Source organism: Peromyscus leucopus, chromosome 23 (assembly GCF_004664715.2).
Source record: "Peromyscus leucopus breed LL Stock chromosome 23, UCI_PerLeu_2.1, whole genome shotgun sequence".
In the NCBI taxonomy this organism is placed as follows: Eukaryota; Metazoa; Chordata; class Mammalia; order Rodentia; family Cricetidae; genus Peromyscus; species Peromyscus leucopus.
In genome coordinates, this window is record NC_051082.1 from 270116 (window position 1) to 289721 (window position 19606).

Sequence of the window (19606 nt, forward strand, 5' to 3'; positions counted from 1 at the left end):
GGTTGAGCCTAATGTGTAAGGCTCTAGATTTGATTCCAATACTGCAAACAAAATAAGTCAACTGTAGTATTATAATACAAACATATGGCCCAAAAAACTGAATAATTTCCTGAGATAAGGAAACTAGGTAAGGAAAGGCCAGGGCAAAGACTCACTGCATGTATTTCCTTCTAGATGACTTTTAAAATTGTATGCTTTTTTTATTTCCTTTTCAGATGGGCTTTTGCAATGTAGCCCTGGCTAGCCTGAAACTTGCTATGTAGACCAGACTGGCCTCAAACTCACAGAGATCCATCTACCTCTGCCTCCCCCACATGTGCCACTATGCCCAGCCTATAAATCCAACTTGTAAAAATAAAATAAAAATTGAGCCAGGTATGATGTTGCACACCTATAATCCCAGTTCTGGGAAAATGGAAACAGGTGAATCAGATCTTTAAAGTAATCCTCAGCTACATAATGAGTTTGACACTAATCGGGGCACCCAGAGAACATCTGAAAAACAATAATAGTAGTAGTAGTAGTGGTACTTCATGTGTGTATATATAAATGTATCAGGAGAAAGAACATTTTAAAACTGCCAGTGCCATCTTAGAGTTACATTTCCAGGGTTTCCCTTTGTGCATGGGGTCGTATTTTATTTGTTTAAACAAAAATGACATTTACAAAAATACTACACAACTTGTCCTCCCTCTTCCCTTTTCCTCTCCCACTTGTTACCTTTATGTGTTATGTATACATGTGTACATCCTGAGTGTGTCTCCCCCCCCCCTTTTTTTTTTTAGGTCAGCAATTGTTCTTCTAAACTAGAGTTTAGGAACAAAAGAACATGTGACTTATTTGGGACCGTCTTAAAAATAGTCTTTATATAGCCAGGCATGGTGGCACATGCTTTGAATCCCAACTCTGTTCTAGGGCAGTCTGGTCTATGAGTTCCTGGACAGCCAGGCTACATGCAGAGACCCTGTCTCAAAAAAAAAAAAACAGCAGCAACAAAAAAAAAAAGGTCTTTATACATAAGTGGCTTTGTTTCCTCTGCTTTTGATGGACAATAGAAACCTGAGGATCTTCTGTGTCTTCAGATTAAGTGGTTGTGTCTGGTTGGACTTGTCCTTTTGTCTTATAGATGGGGAGCTTGACTTAAACCTGCAGTTATTGATTGCAGACCAGCATGGAAATGCGCAAACCTCACGTGAGGATGTCAGAGTTGCCTCTGTGAAGCCAGACAAGATGGAGGAGACACTAACCTGCATCATCTGTCAAGACCTTCTGCATGACTGTGTGAGGTGTGCTGCTTCATATGCCTAGGGTTGATTCAGTAGCACTGACTCCTTTGACAAGTTGGGGAATGACCATAAATAAAACAGACTTTGATCATTTGCCCTGGAATCTACCCAGGTTTCCATTTTCCTTTTACTTGTGCTGTCAACAAGGAGACATTCTCAAACCTGGAGACCAGGGCCGTAGAATCCATGAGACTGACACAGAACATGAGTAACCTAGAAAACCTGGTCTTTGCCTTGTAGGAGGATCATGTGAAGTATACTGAATTTTAAACATTTCCTGACTAAAGACATAATACTTAGAATGAAGTTCCCAGGATTATCTTTGGGAGAAACTTCTCTTGGCTTTTGTTTGGGAGCTTGAGAGGTGGATCCTGATCCTACCCAACCAAGTCCTCAAACACTTGGTGTCTCTGTTGCTTGTGTTCCTGAAGTTATGATCTGCTCTTTGTTCCCCCGAAAACAGGGATATAGCTCTGATTTTTTTTTTTTTAATCTTATAGCACTGAGCTTAAGTAGTTATAGGTTAGATGATGGAATTCTCCACAAATGGCTCATTGCATCGTTGTTGGGTAGGCCTGCTGCAGATTTTGTCTGAGTGTCATAGTGGCAGATCTTTGGAAGATTTTGTCAGGAAATTTGTTCTTTGTTCCTTCATATTCTGCCAGTTTGCAACCTTGTATGCACACATTTTGTGCGGCTTGCTACTCTGGCTGGATGGAGCGTTCATCTTTGTGCCCTACCTGCCGATGTCCAGTGGAGCGGATCTGCAAAAACCACATCCTGAACAACCTTGTGGAAGCATACCTTATTCAGCACCCAGGTCAGCTTCACTGACTTTCCCTTTTAGGGCTTGGGGCTGTGAGCTCTGCTCTGAGCAGTCTAGATTGTCTCCTGTTTCCCTTGCCAGTGAACTTTGCTATGCCCTTTTTAATCTAGATAAGAGTCGCAGTGAAGAAGATCTGAGAAGTATGGATGCAAGGAATAAAATCACTCAAGATATGCTGCAACCCAAAGTCAGGAGGTCTTTCTCTGATGAAGAGGGGAGTTCAGAGGACCTGCTAGAGCTGTCAGATGTTGATAGTGAATCCTCAGACATCAGGTTAGACATGTGCCTGGGAATAAGAAGTACATCAATTTTGCGCTTAACTGTATTGTGGGGTTTACAGCTATAGGACTTCAGTAAGTCAGTTTCCTTTATGTTTTTAGCTTGTTTCCTCAAATTGGAGTATGGCCAGAGTGGATAGACTCTGAGCAACAATGAATAGGTTAAGAGCCTCAGGTAGCCTTGATGGTCTTTTTTAATTAATTAATTTTGTTTATTTATATATTTATTTTGAGACAGGGTCTCTCTATGTAGCTTTTGCTGTCTTGGAACTTACTATGTAGATCAGACTGGCCTTGACCTCACAGTGGTCCACCTGCCTTAGCCTCCTGAGTGCTAAGATGAAAGGCCTGTGCCACCATGCCCAGCTTGGTTGTCTCTATATATAGCCCTGGCTATCTTGGACTTAACAGTGTTATCCAGGCTATCCTTGAACTCACAGACATGCCTGCTTCTGCCTCTTAAGCAGTGGAATTAAAGGCATGCACCACCATTCCCAGATTCCTCAATGCATTGTGAACCCCACCTCCTTATGAATCCTGATTCACTGGCTATAGCAGAAAAGTGTTATGTGTTGTTTTTTCCTCATAAGCACACCTAATTCTTGTAACTAGAGACTTGGCTATAAATGGTGGTGTTATAATTTCTTAGAGTAGTATCAGGAAAGGCATAATCCCCAGGCTGAAAGGACACAGCCCTTTGAGACCCAATTTTACCTGCCGACACATTGGTTTCAGGTCTACGTTTTGGGCCAAGGCTATACTATTTAAAAAAAAAAAAAAAAAAAAAAAAAAAAAAAAAAAAAAAAAGGTAAATAACCCCCTGGATTAGAGTGAGTTCACAGCTAACCTGAGAAACTTAGACTCTTATCTCAAAATAAAAATATTAAAAAAGTTCTGGAAGTGTATGTAGCTCAGTGATGGAATGTTTGCCTAGCATGTGAGAATTGACCATGAGGTCAATCTATCATACTACGGAGAAGAAAAAAAAAAATCCCCCAAACCAAACAAATTTGGATGTGGCTGCTGACACCTGTAATTCTAGCTTACTAGGACCCTCTTGCCTCAGTCTTAACAGTGCTGGGATTATATCTGTGCTCTGATTTTAACATATTGTATTGAGTGATACTTTCAGTGTAGTTTTTTTCTCATGAGCATCTCCATAAGAGACAACGCTTATGGGTTTTCTTGGCCTTGGAGCCTATAACCCCATGTCCTACTGAGTGGGGACTAAGTGGTCCAGAGTAGAGTGCGCTGAAGCATGGGGTGTGAGGGATTGAACAAGAAAGTAGCTGAACAGAGTAGCTATCATGTGATGGATGCTATCCTCTCTCAGATTCCTGTTCCAGGTGGTTATGGGTAATGTCCTCCTAGTGGTGGGAGCTGGGCAGAGAGGAGGGGTCAGCTGTGTTGCTGAAGGTGAGTAGAGGTAGAGCAGAGGCCTTGAAGAGTAGAAGCCCAACAGCTGGAGCTGGAAGTCTATGATAATGTAACAGTGATGTCTGCCTGTACCTTTGTGACTTCAGTTCTGCTTGTTCTTCTCACAGTCAGCCATATATTGTATGCAGACAGTGTCCTGAATACAGAAGGCAAGCAGTGCAGTCTCTTCCTTGCCCAGTCCCAGATAACGAGCAGGAGCTACACAGGCCCTTGGTGGGGAAGCACCATCAACATCTGCTAGCTTGCCAGCAGGTAAGATAATGGCATCTAACTCTGAGCTTTTCCTTCCATTGTGTTACATCCTTGTGATTCTTGTTCTAGTTTCCTATGGTGTGATTCCTCTATGAAGTCTTTCCTGCCTTCTAGTCCTCTGTTTCAGCAATCCTCTTGCCTCTCATAGCCTCATAACCAGTATTGGTAAGAAATTAGGGGAGCCAGACATGATAATGTATACCTTTAAATCTCAGCACTCAGTAGGCAGAGGCAGGCAGATCTCTGTGAGTTCAAGGTCTGCAAAGTGAATTCCAGGACAGCCAGTGCTACACAGAGAAACCCTGTCTTGAAAAACCAAAACCAAAACCAAAACCAAACAAAACAAAAAAAAAAAAAAAAAAGGAGCCAGGCAGAGATAGGAGGATTAGGGTGAATATCTGTTTATTTGAGGGGCTCCCCTTTTGGACACACCTGGTAGTTAACAGTCCTGGTTTTAACTTTTGGTCTCACTTCAGGCATTTGCCAAAGCCAAAATGATCGTTCTGTGTCTGTCACCCAAACGAGAGACTGGCTTCTTTCTAGCAGCACGTACTAAATTCCCATAGTCTGTTTTGTATCTCCGTAGAGTTGCCCTCTAAACAATCTCCCATCAGCTGTGTATTTCCAACAGATAGGTCCCTGGATGCATTGAGAAAAGCAAGAGAGGGGCTGAGACACAGCTCAGTGACAGAGGGCATGCTTAGCATTCGCAAGGCATTTGGCTCCACCCCAACTTAAAACAAAGAAGATGAGGAAAAGAGAAAAGGAGAGCTGTCCACTTGCATGGGTCATTAAGTTCTTAGCTCTAAGGGTTGAAGCCTAGCAACTAGAACTGGCTGCAGGTAGCACAACAGTATCACCTGCCTGGGGTTGGCCACTCTGTTCTTACTACAGTGGGCACTGTGATCATTGTCAAATTAAAGATAGCCTTAGGAGCCCCGGCCCTTTGTCTGGTATTTAGCCTGAGTATGTTAGAAGGCCACTAACCTAGGGTTGTAATTAAGAGCCACATTCTTGGCTACCCTACTAGAACACTGTTCCAGTTCTCTGAGTCATTGTTGTCTCCTCCTCCTCCTCCTACTTCTCCTCCTACTACTATTTCTCCTTCTTCTTCTTCTTCTTCTTCAACTTATTTTATGTGCATTTGTGTGAAGGTGTCAGATCCCCTGGAACAGACAGACAGTTGTGAACTGCCATGTAAGTGCTGGGAATTGAACCCAGGTCCTCTGGAAGAGCAGCCAGTGCTCTTAACCACTGAGCCATCTCTCCATCCCTTGAGTCACTTCTAAAACCCATAATTGGGGCAACAAAGCAGTGCTCAACAACTAGAGGTAGATATTTGACCGCTACCCAGGATGGACTTTTTGGTCTTTTGAAGTAGAGTCTCAATTTATAACTCAGGCTGGCCTAAAACTCAGTACATATCTCAGGCTAGCCTTGAACTTGTGATCTTCCTGCCTCAGCTCTCAATAGCTAGCACTATAGGTGTATACCCTCATGCCTGACTTGAACTCCCTTAGTCCAGTTACTTAAAAAAAAATTTATGTATATATGTATGAATGTGTACATGTATATGGGTATTTTTGGTGCTGGGGATTAAGCATAAGCCTTCTCAAATGCTAGACAAGTACTCACTGAGCTATAGCCATTGAATTCCCATATTTCAAATGGCAGAATATCATTTGGCCACTTAGGATGTAGTTTGAAGTCCTCCCAGATCCTGTCCCTCCTCCTATGTACTTCATAGTTGCCTCTCTAAATGTAATTTTTTTTTGTCTGGTGTCTAGATATATTCTGACCTAAATATGTGTGTGCTTCAGCAGCCCAGGATTATATGTGCCCTCTTCAAGGAAGCCACGCCATATGTACCTGTTGCTTCCAGCCTATGCCTGATCGGAGAGCTGAACGTGAGCAGGATTCCAGTGTTGCTCCTCAGCAGTGTGAGTATGTTAGTCTCCCTGAGGTGCCCCCTCCAACAGGAGGACATTCTTGTGCATCCTTCATGGCTTGATTTTTCAAATAAAATTGACTTTATATGGACTATGAAACAAAGATACAATTTTTTTCTATCTGTATATAATCATTTGATCCCACATGAGCAAACTGAACACTCTATTTTTTTCCCACCAGTTGATAACACTGCCTTGTGGAGACCACATTTCCTTATGTAGGTGGTCCTGGGATCTGAATCTATATCCATTCTCATGTCAGTACTATATTCATTATATAATGTATTACTTAAAAATCTAATAGATGAAATATCTTGTTTTTAATTTACATTTCTTACCATTAAAACTGGTCTTTGAATAGAGAGATAGCTAAGTGGTGGAACACTTGCTTAGCATGTATAAGCTCCTGGCTTTCATTCTCAGCATTGCAAAACATCAAAAAACAAATGGAACTCTTTATTTATTTAATGGCTGTTTGAATATATTTTTGTTCATTTCGTGTTCATGGTTGTTCATGTCTATTGCCTTTTAAAAATATTCCTCAGCTTCAGAGCTCCTTGGTCATTTTTGCTGTTAAATGAAGAAAAGCATAAACTTATGTGGCCACATCAACAAGTCTCTGCAGTGCCTGAGCCAGTCTTCTGGATATCAAGGGCACAATGTGTGATACAGTACAAACTCTCCACTGCTGTGATGGAGTGTGTTTTGTGTGCTCGGAGACTGCTCTGGGGAGGTAGTCCTCTTAGCCTAGACTTGGTGCAGTACAGAAGAGGATACAGTAGCACAATAGCGGTGTGCATTCTGGGATAGGCAGCTAACGAGCTCCAGGCATACCAGGGTGACCCTTAGGCATGTTGAGAAGAATCCATAGAAGAGTCCTGAGAATACTGACATCTGAGAAATATAGATCAGCAAGTGGCAGCCAAGGTTGGGTTCTTAAAATTTTGCTAAGAGGGCAGTCTTTACTTTGGACTAAATGTATAGAGAAATGCTTTATGGATAAAGGCATTTACAAAGTGATTATACCCTTAAAAAGATTTAATTATTCAATCCTGTAAGAACTTCAGCTAGGGTTTATTTAATAGCATATTCTATGAAATTGCATTGTGGTATTAAACATTAAAAAACCTTTGAAGTGTGAATCTAATTAGTCTTATTAAATAAAAACTTAGAGTCAGATATTAGGGTGAAAGCTGAAAGATCAGAGAAGCAACCACTAGAAACTTCTTACCTCTACAGATCCTCAGACCGAAATGGGGGGATCCTGTCTCTATGAATCCTCAGACTGAATGGCTGTCAGGTCCTGTCTCCACCTCCCAAGTGCTGGGATGAAAGGTGTGCACCACCGCCACCACTGGCTGTTTCTTTTTTAGACTGGTTCAAGGGTGGCCTTGAACTCCTGATCTTCCTGCTTCCTTCTCCCAAGTGCTGGGATTAAAGGTGTGTGCCACTGCCTGGCCTCTACAGTTAACTAGTGGCTCACTTCACCCTCTGATCTCTGGGCAAGCTTTATTTGTCCAAACACACAAAAAAAATATCATACAACAAACCCTTTCCACAAGGAGTGCAAGATAACAATATGAAAAAATTATTCATGGTAGGTAGAAAAGTTATCTGCAGACATGAATGTGCAGCTACTTGAAGTGTGTCACATATTCAGACTGGGGAACAATGGACCAGACTGTTGGGGTGCTAGGGTCAGAGACCAAGCTGTTTTTTCTTTTTCTTTTTTTTTTTTTTTTTCTCAAGATAGGACTTCTCTGTGTAGTTTTGGTGCCTGTCATGAATCTCCCTCTGTAGACCAGGCCACTGTCAAACTCACAGACATCTGCCTGCTTCTGCCTCCCGAGTGCTGGGAATAAAGGCATGTGCCACTGTCACTCAGCAGACCAAGCTGTTTTTAAGATCACTGGTTTTAAATTAACTTATATAACAACTCTGTCACCTTTCATTTTAGATGTTATCTGGGGTGTTGTCTCTGCTCCCTAGTTCCCTGAGAACACCTCAGAAAGACTGTCTTCAAAGAGAGTTTAGCTCTTGAGTCTGGTGCTAAATGTCCTCAAGTATGAGAACAGGCACAGTTCTAGGTCCCAACTGACCAACTGTCCTCTGTCCACAGGTGCAGTGTGCCTGCAACCCTTCTGCCATTTGTACTGGGGCTGCACCCGGACTGGCTGCTTTGGCTGCTTGGCTCCATTCTGTGGTAATGTCAGATCTTCAGCCTAGTTGCTTTGACTTTATTATGTTCTCTTGATTACTTGGGGTAGGTGGTATTGAATTGTGACCTGCTGTGTTCAGAAAAAATGAGGCTGCTCTGAGCCATCAAGTGATTGATTACCTGCCTTTTTCTGCTACACTACAAAGTTTTGTCACTGTAGAAGTCTAAAACCCATGTTGCTTCAAGTGCAAGCAGTAATAAAACAAGAGAAATATCAGTTACTATACAGAAGAAATTGTTTATTCACATAAAAACACTATTTCTATAATCCTAGCCCTCCAGAGACTTAGGCAGGAGGATCACAAATTCAAGGATAGCTGGGTGTGGTGCTGCATGCTGCATTAAGGCATGCGCTAGCACTGCCTGCTCCACTAGGAATCATTTTTTGCTATGTTCTTATAGGAGAATATTCTCTTCTAGTGCCCATGGCCTAACTAGGACAGGTTGTTGGCCCCATTAACAATGTTGGGTAGGCATTCCATTTCATGGAGAAGGCCTTAAAGCTGATTTAAAAAGTAGTTGGTTAGCCAGGCGTTGGTGGTGCACGCCTTTAAACCCAGCACTTAGGAGGCAGAGCCAGGCGGATCTCTGTGAGTTTGAGGCCAGCCTGGTCTACAGAGTTAGATCCAGGACAGGCACCAAAACTACACAGGAAAACCAAAAAACAAAAGTGGTTGGTTACGTCTGTTAATATTTGTGCTGCTATTGCACCAGTGGGTATATCTCACAGACAGGTCACTAATACAGCACACAGGGTTCATAGCTGAGTGAGACTGATGATTACTTTTTCCTCTGGTAGCATGTATAATACCTTTTGAGCACTTTGAATGCTAGTTAGTAGGGGTGAAGTAGAGTACCAGCTTGATTTTTCCATGTTTAGTGACATAAATATGTGATGACTTCAGCAGTAGGGTCTTACCTCAGATCGTGGAGGGTAACCAATAGTATTGGCAATAGCCTGTAATGTCTAGGGGTAGTCTATGGGACTCTAGCCAATGACTGAAAAAGATGTAACCCATTCTTGGAACTGGGTTTTACTTAGTAGTATATAGTGTATAGTTGGGCATTGACTCCCCTATTATATTCCATCATCCTTATTTTGAGACAGGATCTTTCAGTGAACCTAATGTTCACTAATTGGCTATATTGATTGGGTCAGCAATGTAACAGGAACTTCTAAATGGTCTTGTAATAAAAAACCTGGAGCCTGATAGTGGTGTAAATGCTGAAAGATCAGAGAGACAAAGGATCAAGTCACAGCCACTACCTCTTACCTCACCAACTCCTCAGCCTGAAAAAGCCTTTAGTTCCTGTCTCTTCATGCCTTATATGCCTTTCTCTGCCCAGCCATCACTCCCTGGGATTAAAGGCGTGTGCCACCACGGCCTGGCTCTGTTTTCTCTCCTAGACTGAGTCATTCTCATGTAGTCCAGGGTGGCTTTGAACTCGCAGAGATCCAGATGGATCTCTGCCTCCTGAGTACTAGGATTAAAGGTGTGTGCCACCACTGCTTGGCCTCTATGTTTAATCTAGTGGCTTGTTCTGTTCTCTGATCTTCAGGCAAATTTTATTAGGGTACACAATATATCACCACACAGCAATCTCCAGGAATCCACTTGTCTCTTTTCTCCACCAATACTAGTATTATAGACATGCTCTGCTACACTTGGCTTGCTTTCTTTCTTTTTTTCTTTCTTTCTTTCTTTCTTTCTTTCTTTCTTTCTTTCTTTCTTTCTTTCTTTCTTTCTTTCTTTCTTTCTTTCTTTCTTTCTTTCTTTCCTTCCTTCCTTCCTTCCTTCCTTCCTTCCTTCCTTCCTTTCTTCTTCTTTCTTTCTTCCTTTCTTCTCTCTCCTCTCTCCTCCTCTCCTCTCTCTCTCTCTCTTTCTTTCTTTCTTTCTTTCTAATAGTCATATTGGGGATTGAAAGGTCTGCATACTTATGTGGTAGGCATTTTACTGACTGAGGCATTTCCTAAGCTTGTTACTATTTACAGTCTATAATGGAAAGAGATTTGGTTATCCTGTCAGGCAAACAATACTTGGATACTACATCATCCTTATAAAAAAGATATCATTCCTCCTTCCTTTGGCAGAGCTCAACCTGGGGGACAAGTGCTTGGATGGAGTGCTGAACAATAACAACTATGAGTCGGACATCCTGAAGGTATCAGCTCCACACTTGCCCTGGGGTTCCAGTGAAAACCATGAAGCTTTCCTATAATTTTTATGGTTTCTGTTAGGACACATTTTCTCTTTAGCATTTCCTGCAGACATGTACTCCCATAACTGGCAGCACACACTATTATCTGTATTATCTGACTAGTATAATCTGATTCCATTATATATATATATATTAGGTTTTTCCTATATTCTAAAATGGGGTAATTCCTGTTTGATCATGCTGTCAAACTATATGAATTGGTTAATACATCTTACAAAGAGGGTATCTCAATTCTGCCTCCCTTTTCTGAACATTTTCTTTCCCAAATTTGAGGAAGCTAGCTTAGCTCTTAGAATTGTAACATGTTCAATTCTGCATTTCAATTCTGCATTCTGTTGAGAACTTTGCCTCCCTTTGAGAACATTCATTTACCTGCACACATCACCAGACTTACTTAACTGAGCACCACTACACTCTACTTTTAGGTACATGAAAACCTTTTTGTAACAGCCTTGAACACTGTCTAAATAGAGAAATCAAAGGCCTGGCATTCAGCTGTACTTGTCACCCTTAGGGAATAGGTGAGTGGGTGAGGTTGAGTGTAAAAAGGAGAAATTCAACAGTACTCGGAGATTAAAAGGAAAAAATTCTCATTAGAGTGTGCTACTGAAACCTCTATCTTCTATTCAAGGAAATTTGGCTTCTACCAGCAGCATTCCATTCCTACACAGGGCAGGCAGTATCTAAGTGGTTATTGGTGATTGTCACTTCTCAAGGGCATATGTCTGCCTTTTCAGAAAACAAGGCAAGGGGGCTCCAGCAAGCAGTTTACAAAAGCAGAAGTCAGTAGTTTAGTGATTTAATTTTAACTATGTTAGAAGCAAAACTGATTTAGAGTTGTTTCCTTATTCCTGTGTCCCTTTTAATGGTATTTAATGTCAACGCCTGCTACTCTCCTTTCCTCCTTCAATGTCTTATCCTTTGTTGTGCTTTGAATGTCTTTGTGGAATTTTCTGAGAGAATAGTGATTCTTATTCAGGTCCAGAGGCTAAAGAGCCTCTCGACAAAGAACTTGTAAGACTATGAGAGGACTGACTCTAGTTTATCCACTGGCTCTGTGCAAATGCCACTCAAGGGCAGCTGTGCTCTGGCTTCATCCACCTTCAGAGTCCTTTTATGAAGTGTCCTCGTATTTGTTTAGTGATTCTCCTTCTAAACTGGAATTTCTTTTCATACTTCTTCCCCTCACAGAATTACCTGGCAACCAGGGGTCTGACATGGAAAAATATGTTGGCAGAGAGTCTCCTAGCTCTACAGCGGGGTGTATTTCTACTGTCTGGTAAGCATTGTTTAGCCAGCCCTGCCCTCCAGAATGGGAATTAATTTTGTTGTTGTTGTTTTGTTTTTGTTTTTTTTTTTGAGACAGGGTTTCTCTGTGTAGTTTTGGTGCCTGTCCTGGGTCTCGCTCTGTAGACCAGGCTGGGCTCGAACTCACAGAGATCCATCTGCCTCTGCCTCCCGAGTGCTGGGATTAAAGGCGTATGGCACCACCGCTCAGCCATGGGCATTAATTTTTAAGGGTGGCTTTGTCTCCTGTAAAGTGATAAGAACGTGGCAGGCCATACTTGGTGATGTTATCTGTCTGCTTTCTACATTTATGACTTTGATTCTCACCCTTCCTAGGAAAATAGAGAAAGGTCTAGACACTTTAAAATTTTGTTTTATTTTGGCAGAGTCTCATTGTGTAGCCTAGGCTGGCCCTGAGCTCCTTAACTTCCTATCTTCCTCCCTAGTGCTGGGATAACAGACAGGAGCCACCTCTTCTGCCTAATCATTTTTGAGGTTTGAAAAGCTTTGCTTGAACCTGTAGCTCATGTTCCAGCACCTTTCTCCCTATCAGGGAAGGGTGGAAACATGGCTTAGGGGGTCCCCACCACTTTGTTACTTGATTTGTCATCACTCAGTTGGGGGACAGCTTGGAAGAGGGTGTTGTGCTTCTTTCCAGAGGACTACATAGTGTGGAAAGCTATAGAAATTGCAACAATTTTTTTTCTAATATTTAACTGTTTATTAAGGAAAATGTGAGCAGTTTTCTTTAACTCCCTTGAGTTGTTTCTTCCTGGTGATTGTGTTCTGCTGTGTCTTACCTGTTGTTGCAGTCCATCTAACTTCCGTGAATACCTTTGATTTCTTAATTTTATAATGAGAGTAGCTCATACAGAAAATATGAGTAACTTTCTGCTCTTCCAGAGGACACAGACAAATCTCTACTGGCCTGCATGGATATGCACTCTAGCACAAGTATAAATAAAATAAATACTTAAAAAAAAAAAAAAGGCTAGACATGGTGGTATACTCCTTTTATCCCAGCACTCAAGGGACAGAAGCAGGAAGATTTCTGGAATTTGAGGTCAGCCCAGTCTACATAGCCAGGGCTTTGTGGAGAGACCCTGTCTCAAAAGACCAAAAAAGAAGCTGGGTGGTGGTGGCGCACACCTTTAATCCCAGCACTCGGAAGGCAGAGGCAGGCAGATCTCTGTGAGTTCGAGGCCACCCTGGGCTACAGAGTTCCAGGACAGGCTCCAAAGCTACACAGAGAAACCCTGTCTCAAAAAAACAAAGAACAAACAAACAAAAAAAAACAAAACAACAACAACAAAAACTAAACTATAGTGTGGCTGGAGAGATGGTTTAGTGGTGATAAGCATTTGTTGCTCTTGGAGAGGACAAGGTTCCCAGTACCCACATGGTGACTTACAACCATCTGTACTCCAGTTCTAGAGGATCCAGTGCCTTCTTCTGGTCTTTTCAAGTACTGCACACATGTGGCACACAGACATTCATGTAGGCAAACATTCATAAAATAAAAATAAATCTTTAAAAAAAAAAAACAGCTAAATTAGTATTTAGATTGGTTTTGGAATAGTTTTCCAGATGTCTAGCTCACTGTCTCTACCTCATTATGGTGTTAGTTTCCTACTTGTTAGAAGTATGTCTGTTTTGCTATTTAAAAATGACATTGCCTGATAAATGGGTGTGTCCAGATATGGCTGTCTTCCCCCAGATTACAGAGTCACTGGAAACACTGTACTGTGTTACTGCTGTGGTCTGCGCAGCTTCCGAGAGCTGACCTACCAGTATCGGCAGAACATTCCTGCTTCAGAGTTGCCAGGTAAGGAGCCTGTTCTGTCTGTATTGGCTGCTTCTCAATTCAAACAGGTACTTAGCATGGCATTACATTCCATACTTAGCAGAAGTTATAGAATGTAGGCAGAAGACAGACACACAGGATGGCTGAGGCTGCATTTGCTTTTCAGACCGGGTCAAGACACATGGGTTTCTAGAGCAAAGCAACATAAAGACACCACTAGAACAACTTCATTTCCTTGACTTGGTTTTCAGGTAAATTGGTTTTCTTGTCCAAAAATCTTGGCATGATTTATGAAAACTGATCATAAAGAGAGATGTGATGTAAGCTTGGTAAAGTGCTTGTTGTGCTGGTATGAAGACCTGAGTTCAGTCCTCGTGCTAAAAAATGCAAAACAAAAACTGGGTATGTGGGTCTTGTAGCGGATCCAGGTTTAGTTTCCAGAACCCACGTGGAAACTTGTATCTGTTTTAACTCTAGTTCCAGAGGATCTTGTGTTCTCTTCTGGCCTCTGTGAGTACCAAGTATACACACAGTGCACTTAGGTACATGCAGACAAAACACTCTTACACTTAAAATAAATAAAATAAAAATCTTGTTTTAAAAAACAAAAAAGAAAAAGCCAGGTGTAGCAGCTCATACTTATAATTCCACAACTGGGGAGACACAGATAGGCAGGTCCCTGGTTTAGCCAAGAAGTTTAGCCTAATTGGAAGCTCTAGGCCACTTGAAAGACCTTGTCTCCAAAAAAAAAAAAAAAATTCAATGTAGGTGATGACATCTGACACTTAACTTCTGGCTTCTACACATACATGTGTACCCACATACATGCACCTGTATAAACACACACACACAGAGTGACAGAGATGCTTTGTGCTTGGAGTTTCCCTGTATCTCCAGTTAAATTCATTTAGCTACATGAAAGGTGTGTGATACATCTAATATAGACATGTACTTTCTTTTCCAGTGACAGTAACATCCCGTCCTGATTGCTACTGGGGCCGTAACTGTCGCACTCAGGTGAAGGCTCACCATGCAATGTGAGTGAAGCTGGGGGACATTTGGGTCAACTGCAGGTCCTCTAGGCTTAGAGCTTGGGAAGGCAACAGTAACAGTGAATTATATGCTAAAAAAAAAAAAAAAAAAGCACTAATTTGAGGACTTAAGGTATCCTCTGTAGTAGAATACAAAGTTCTGGGTTCAGTTCCCAGCATCCCACTCCATCCCCCAAATACACATATATATGCTAATTTAATCCCTATACATCTATAAAATCATGGATTGTGTAAAATAGTATTTTCATACAGAAATTTGTCATGAAGTGTCGTGGCACAGGTGTGTGGGTTCACTCAAATCCATGGCAAGACGACTCAGAGGTACCTTAAGAATGAATCTAGCCGGGCAGTGGTGGTGCACGCCTTTAATCCCAGCACTGGGGATGCAGAGCCAGGCGGATCTTTGTGAGCTCGAGGCCAGCCTGGTCTACAGAGCGAAGATCCAGGAAAGGCGCAAAGCTACACAGAGAAACCCTGTCTCGAAAAACCAAAAAAAAAAAAAAAAAAAAGGAATGAATCTAGCCTTTCCGGCTGCTGGGGGATCCAGTCTCTAATGACTGAAACACTTTCTCTTCACCCAGGGTATTTTTATTTTTCTCAATATTTACTTAGGCCAGTTGATTTCCATATGTTCAAAACAACCTGAAAGAAGCTCCCAAAAATACAATGCCAACTGTAAATTTCTTGATTCATCAGGTACCACAGTTTTCCGGGTTTCCTGAACCAAGTTTTGTGTAGGCCTTTGTATCCTTGGGAGACTCTGAGACAAGGTTCACATAGAGTGACAACAGGAACAAAAGGTGTCTACTAAACAAAAGGTGGATTAGGGCTAAGTGCTAACACTCCAGAACTAAGCCAGATGTAACCCAGCAGGAATGCTCCCACAGAAAGTCTGCTCTTATGTTACTGCACTCCTTGAACTGCTTCTATGCAAATATCTGCCTCCATCTTTCATCTGTGTCTTCATGGTAGCTCTCTCTGGGTCAGTAGCTGTGGTCTGAGCACATGCCGACAAAGTTACTGGCCCAATTTGTGATAGATTAATACCTGGGGTTTTCTTCATATTGTGTGTGTGGTGGGGGTTATGTTATAACTTAGCCACCCTCACTGTGGTGTGTCTTCAACATAGTCTTCAAATGCTATTCATAGCAACATCTGCATTGCCTTATGAAGTCAGAGCTCAGCACTAATCTTTCTGCTCCTGTTTTTAAACAGTTAGTGGTATGGTCCTCTGCTAGTCAATCCACTTGCCAGTATTTAATCTCTAAACACAGATTTTTGATTCAGATTAAGGCAATGGAACTGGTGCCCACAGTATGAGAGAAAGATGAGAATAGAGATGACTTCTTAAATGGTAGTTTTGTGGTGTAAAACCTTGCATTGTGCTTGAGCATAAACAGCAGACACCATCTGTTTCAAGAAAGGAAATTTTAGGTTGTAGAGATGGCCCAGCATTTAAGACTGTATGCTGCTCTTAGCAGAGGATCTGAGTTCAGTTTCCAGCACTCACATTGGACAGTTAGTAATCACCTATTACTCTAGCTGCAGGCGATCAGATATCGGTGGCCTCAAAAACCCACATGCAGGTGTGCATACCTTCACACAGACATATACAGAACTAAAAGTCATACAAATACATATATTTTTTTTGTTTTTGTTTTTCGAGACAGGGTTTCTCTGTGTAGTTTTGGTTCCTGTCCTGGATCTTGCTTTGTAGACCAGGCTGGTCTTGGAACTCAGAGATCCACTTGCCTCTGTCTCCCGAATGCTAGGATAAAAGACATGTGCCACCACCACCCGGCTTACAAATCTTTAAAAAAAAAAGAAAGGAAGGAAGCTGGGCAGTGGTGGTGCACACCTTTAATTCCAGCGCTCTGGAGGTAGAGGCGGGTGGATCTCTGTGAGTTCTAGGCCAGCCTGGTCTACAAAGTGAGTTCTAGGACAGCCAAGGCTGTTACACAGAGAAACCCTGTCTCAAAGGAAAAAAAGGAAGGAAGGGAGGGAGGAAGGAGGAAGGAAGGAAGAAAGGAAGAAAGGAGGGAAGGACATTTCACAACTAACTCACTTTTGTTCATGGCAGTATGCATATGAGTAACAAAGGCACATGCCACTTTCTCCATGCATATCTCCAGTCTTGCCCCTGGTTTGTGGAGAGGGGAAGGTGGCCACTGTCACCTCAGCATCTGTCTCCACCCTGCTAGGTGAAGTATAGGCAAAGGCATACACTAAGGAAGCACAGCTCTTATTCTCTGGTAAATTACCAGAGTGTTTACATTTTTATTTTAAAATGTAAAAAGAGAAAAAGACTACCTTTGGAGTTTAGTGTCTTTAATATTACTAAAAAATACTTAGAGGGACTGGAGAGATGGCTCAGCAGTTAAGAGCACTTGCCCCTGTTCCAGACGACTGGAGTTTGGTTCCCAGCACCCATGTCAAATAACACAACCACCTGTAATACCAGCTCCAGGGGATTTGATTTCCTCTTCTGGCCACCCTGGCCACCTGTACACACATGGCATATACTCAAACAGACACATATAAATACACATAAACTTAAAATTCTTTTAAAAACACAATATTTTTTTAAAAAGCATAAAAATTGTTGAGTGAGATCACATAAGTGATGTACACATGTTTTTATGTGGTGATTACAGTATGCAGTTTCACAGTTTGAGTAGTCTTTGATGTTTTCTCTCCCTGCAGGAAATTCAATCACATCTGTGAACAGACAAGGTTCAAGAACTGAGCGTTGAAGGATACACATAAAACAGTTCCAGAGCACAGGAGGCAATAACACTATGTTTTTAAAAATACCACATACAGACACTTTAAGGGCATTTTTAGAGTTCTCCCTTTACAGTTCCAGCACTGGTTTCTGGTCAGGCACTCTGGTATGGCCTTTCCCTCTGTGGAGCTTTAACCTCAGTGACATACACACACACACACACACACCATGTGCCCCAATCACCTGGGAGGCCTACTGGTCACACTAGTCTCCTAGTCAGTGCCAGAAGACCAACAGACAGATCTCTCTCCCATTGGACAGCTCTCTCTGTGTGTGGTGAGGCCGTGACAGTGCAGGTTTATACTTTTGTATCTTTTATACCTTGTACCTTGACTATAGTTAAAATGGAAAAGTTTCATGGGAAATGGAAAAGTTCATGGGAAAAGGGGTCAGATATGTCAGAAGTATCTATGTAAGAAAAGGAAGCGTAAGTTTACAGCCTCCGGGGATGTACAGGATATTCTTCTGTCTGGAAAGCCACAGCCTTTTGTATATTTTTTATTTTAATAGGTTTGGTGCTTATCTTCTAATAAGATTTAACTATTAAAAACTGTAGCACAAATATTATAATTTACAAATTGACTGAAATTGGGAATAGTCTGATATTTGAAAGAATGAGCATATGTTTCTGTATTTAAAAAAAAAATCATTAAATGTCCAAAACTGCTAATCCTGAGGAGGATATTTTGAGTATCCAGGTCCTTGACACAGGGCTGGCCTATGCCTCTTACGCAGCAGGGTACAGCCTCTGCCCTTAGCCCTCCAGTCCCTGAGAGCAGACCCCTGCTGAAACTCCAGATGGCTCCAGACTGATAGGGCCTCTATTTTCCAGCCCCTATCCTGGTACATTAGGTTTGTTATGTCATCTGGAATAATACTTGAAATTTTGTTTTTCATTTTTTTAAGCTTTATCTTTTATTGAAATCACCTGTTGTGTTTGTTTGCAAACTGCTAACTTTTTGCTTCTCAGGAATACAATTTTCACCTGTTGTCTTGCTCTTGATACAGACTGAGAGGCAGCACTATGTATTTGTGGGAGGTTCTCTTTTTTTGATTCTAATAAATGAGCTGTGTTTGTTTCTCTTCTTGTGTTTCGTTCATATGTGAGGTGCCACATGTTTCGTGCTAATGCAGACAGGTGCCACTAATTCACTACACTAATTCTTCACTATTCACAATATTTACTATATTGCCTGTTAGTCAATCTTGTGGCTCCACCAGCAGATAGATCATGTCAAGAGGTAAGCAAACAGGATCTGGTTGGGCTCAAAACCTGAGCATCTTTGAACATGGCACAGGACAGTCTGTTTATTTTGTCAGTCCTGGTCAGTGGGAATGTTATCTACACCTTGAGCTGTGATGCTCAGTATTCAATCCACCCACCCCACCACTACCCCCCAGCTGCTCGATGCCCCTCCCCACTTCAGGATTCAGGATCTATCCTGGGTTAGATAGGACCTGTACCTTTGCTCATGTCTGCAGGATCCTACTCCAGAGGGAAGCACGAGGAGCATGAAGCTCCTTGGGAATCACTTAATGCTCAGTTCTTTAAGGAAGCATGGTGCCTGAGAGTTACTTCAGAGGGGAAGAGGGGATTCCACAGAATTGCTGATGAACACATGGTGGAGAGAACAAGGCCTACATGTCAGGCTCTAGCATAAGGGGGTTTTGGGCCATGGTGACGATTCCTGGGGGTGATTTGAGTGAGCTTCTCATAGAGACAGGTTTGTCCTCCTTGGGCAGTGTCTTTATGATCATCTAAACCTTCTTTCTCTAGACTCTCATATAGCTAATGTATTAGTTAATTTTCTTGTTGCTGTGTAAAATAAGGAAGGGCTTATTTTGACTGTCAGTTTGAAGGTATAGTCCATTGTAGTGGGAAAGGCCTGTTGGTGGGAGTGTGAAGCAGTTTGTCACATTGAATCTGCAGTCAGAACGCAGAGAAATGATTGCTGGTGCTCAGCTTTCTCTTTGCATTTGAGAACCCAGCCCATGGCATGGTACAGCCTACATTCAAGGTTGGTCTCCTCTCCTGAGTTAAACCTTTCTGTAAACAACCTAACAGACACATCCAGAGTTGTGTCTCCTAGGTGACCTCAAATCCATTCAAGTTGATAAGGAAGTTGGACCATTCCACCCCCAAAAACCAACAATCTGCTGTTGTCTTGCAGCCTGTTACCCCATAGGGTAGGTAGGCTTCCTCTCAGGATTG

The 19606-nt window shown here is 42.0% G+C and overlaps 1 protein-coding gene across 1 annotated transcript in view; it reads left to right on the forward strand.

Moving 5' to 3' along the window:
* The window catches only part of Chfr (checkpoint with forkhead and ring finger domains), a 30801-nt gene extending 12324 nt beyond the window's left edge, over positions 1 to 18477 (forward strand). The window contains 12 exon segments of the mRNA XM_028856998.2: positions 1127 to 1286; positions 1952 to 2106; positions 2223 to 2385; positions 3935 to 4017; positions 4020 to 4079; positions 5900 to 6019; positions 8148 to 8231; positions 10339 to 10409; positions 11658 to 11745; positions 13471 to 13578; positions 14522 to 14594; positions 17313 to 18477. Of these exon segments, the coding sequence (XP_028712831.1) occupies positions 1127 to 1286; positions 1952 to 2106; positions 2223 to 2385; positions 3935 to 4017; positions 4020 to 4079; positions 5900 to 6019; positions 8148 to 8231; positions 10339 to 10409; positions 11658 to 11745; positions 13471 to 13578; positions 14522 to 14594; positions 17313 to 17355 (1208 nt within the window). The 3' untranslated portion in view covers positions 17356 to 18477.
* The last annotated feature ends 1129 nt before the right edge of the window (positions 18478 to 19606 follow it).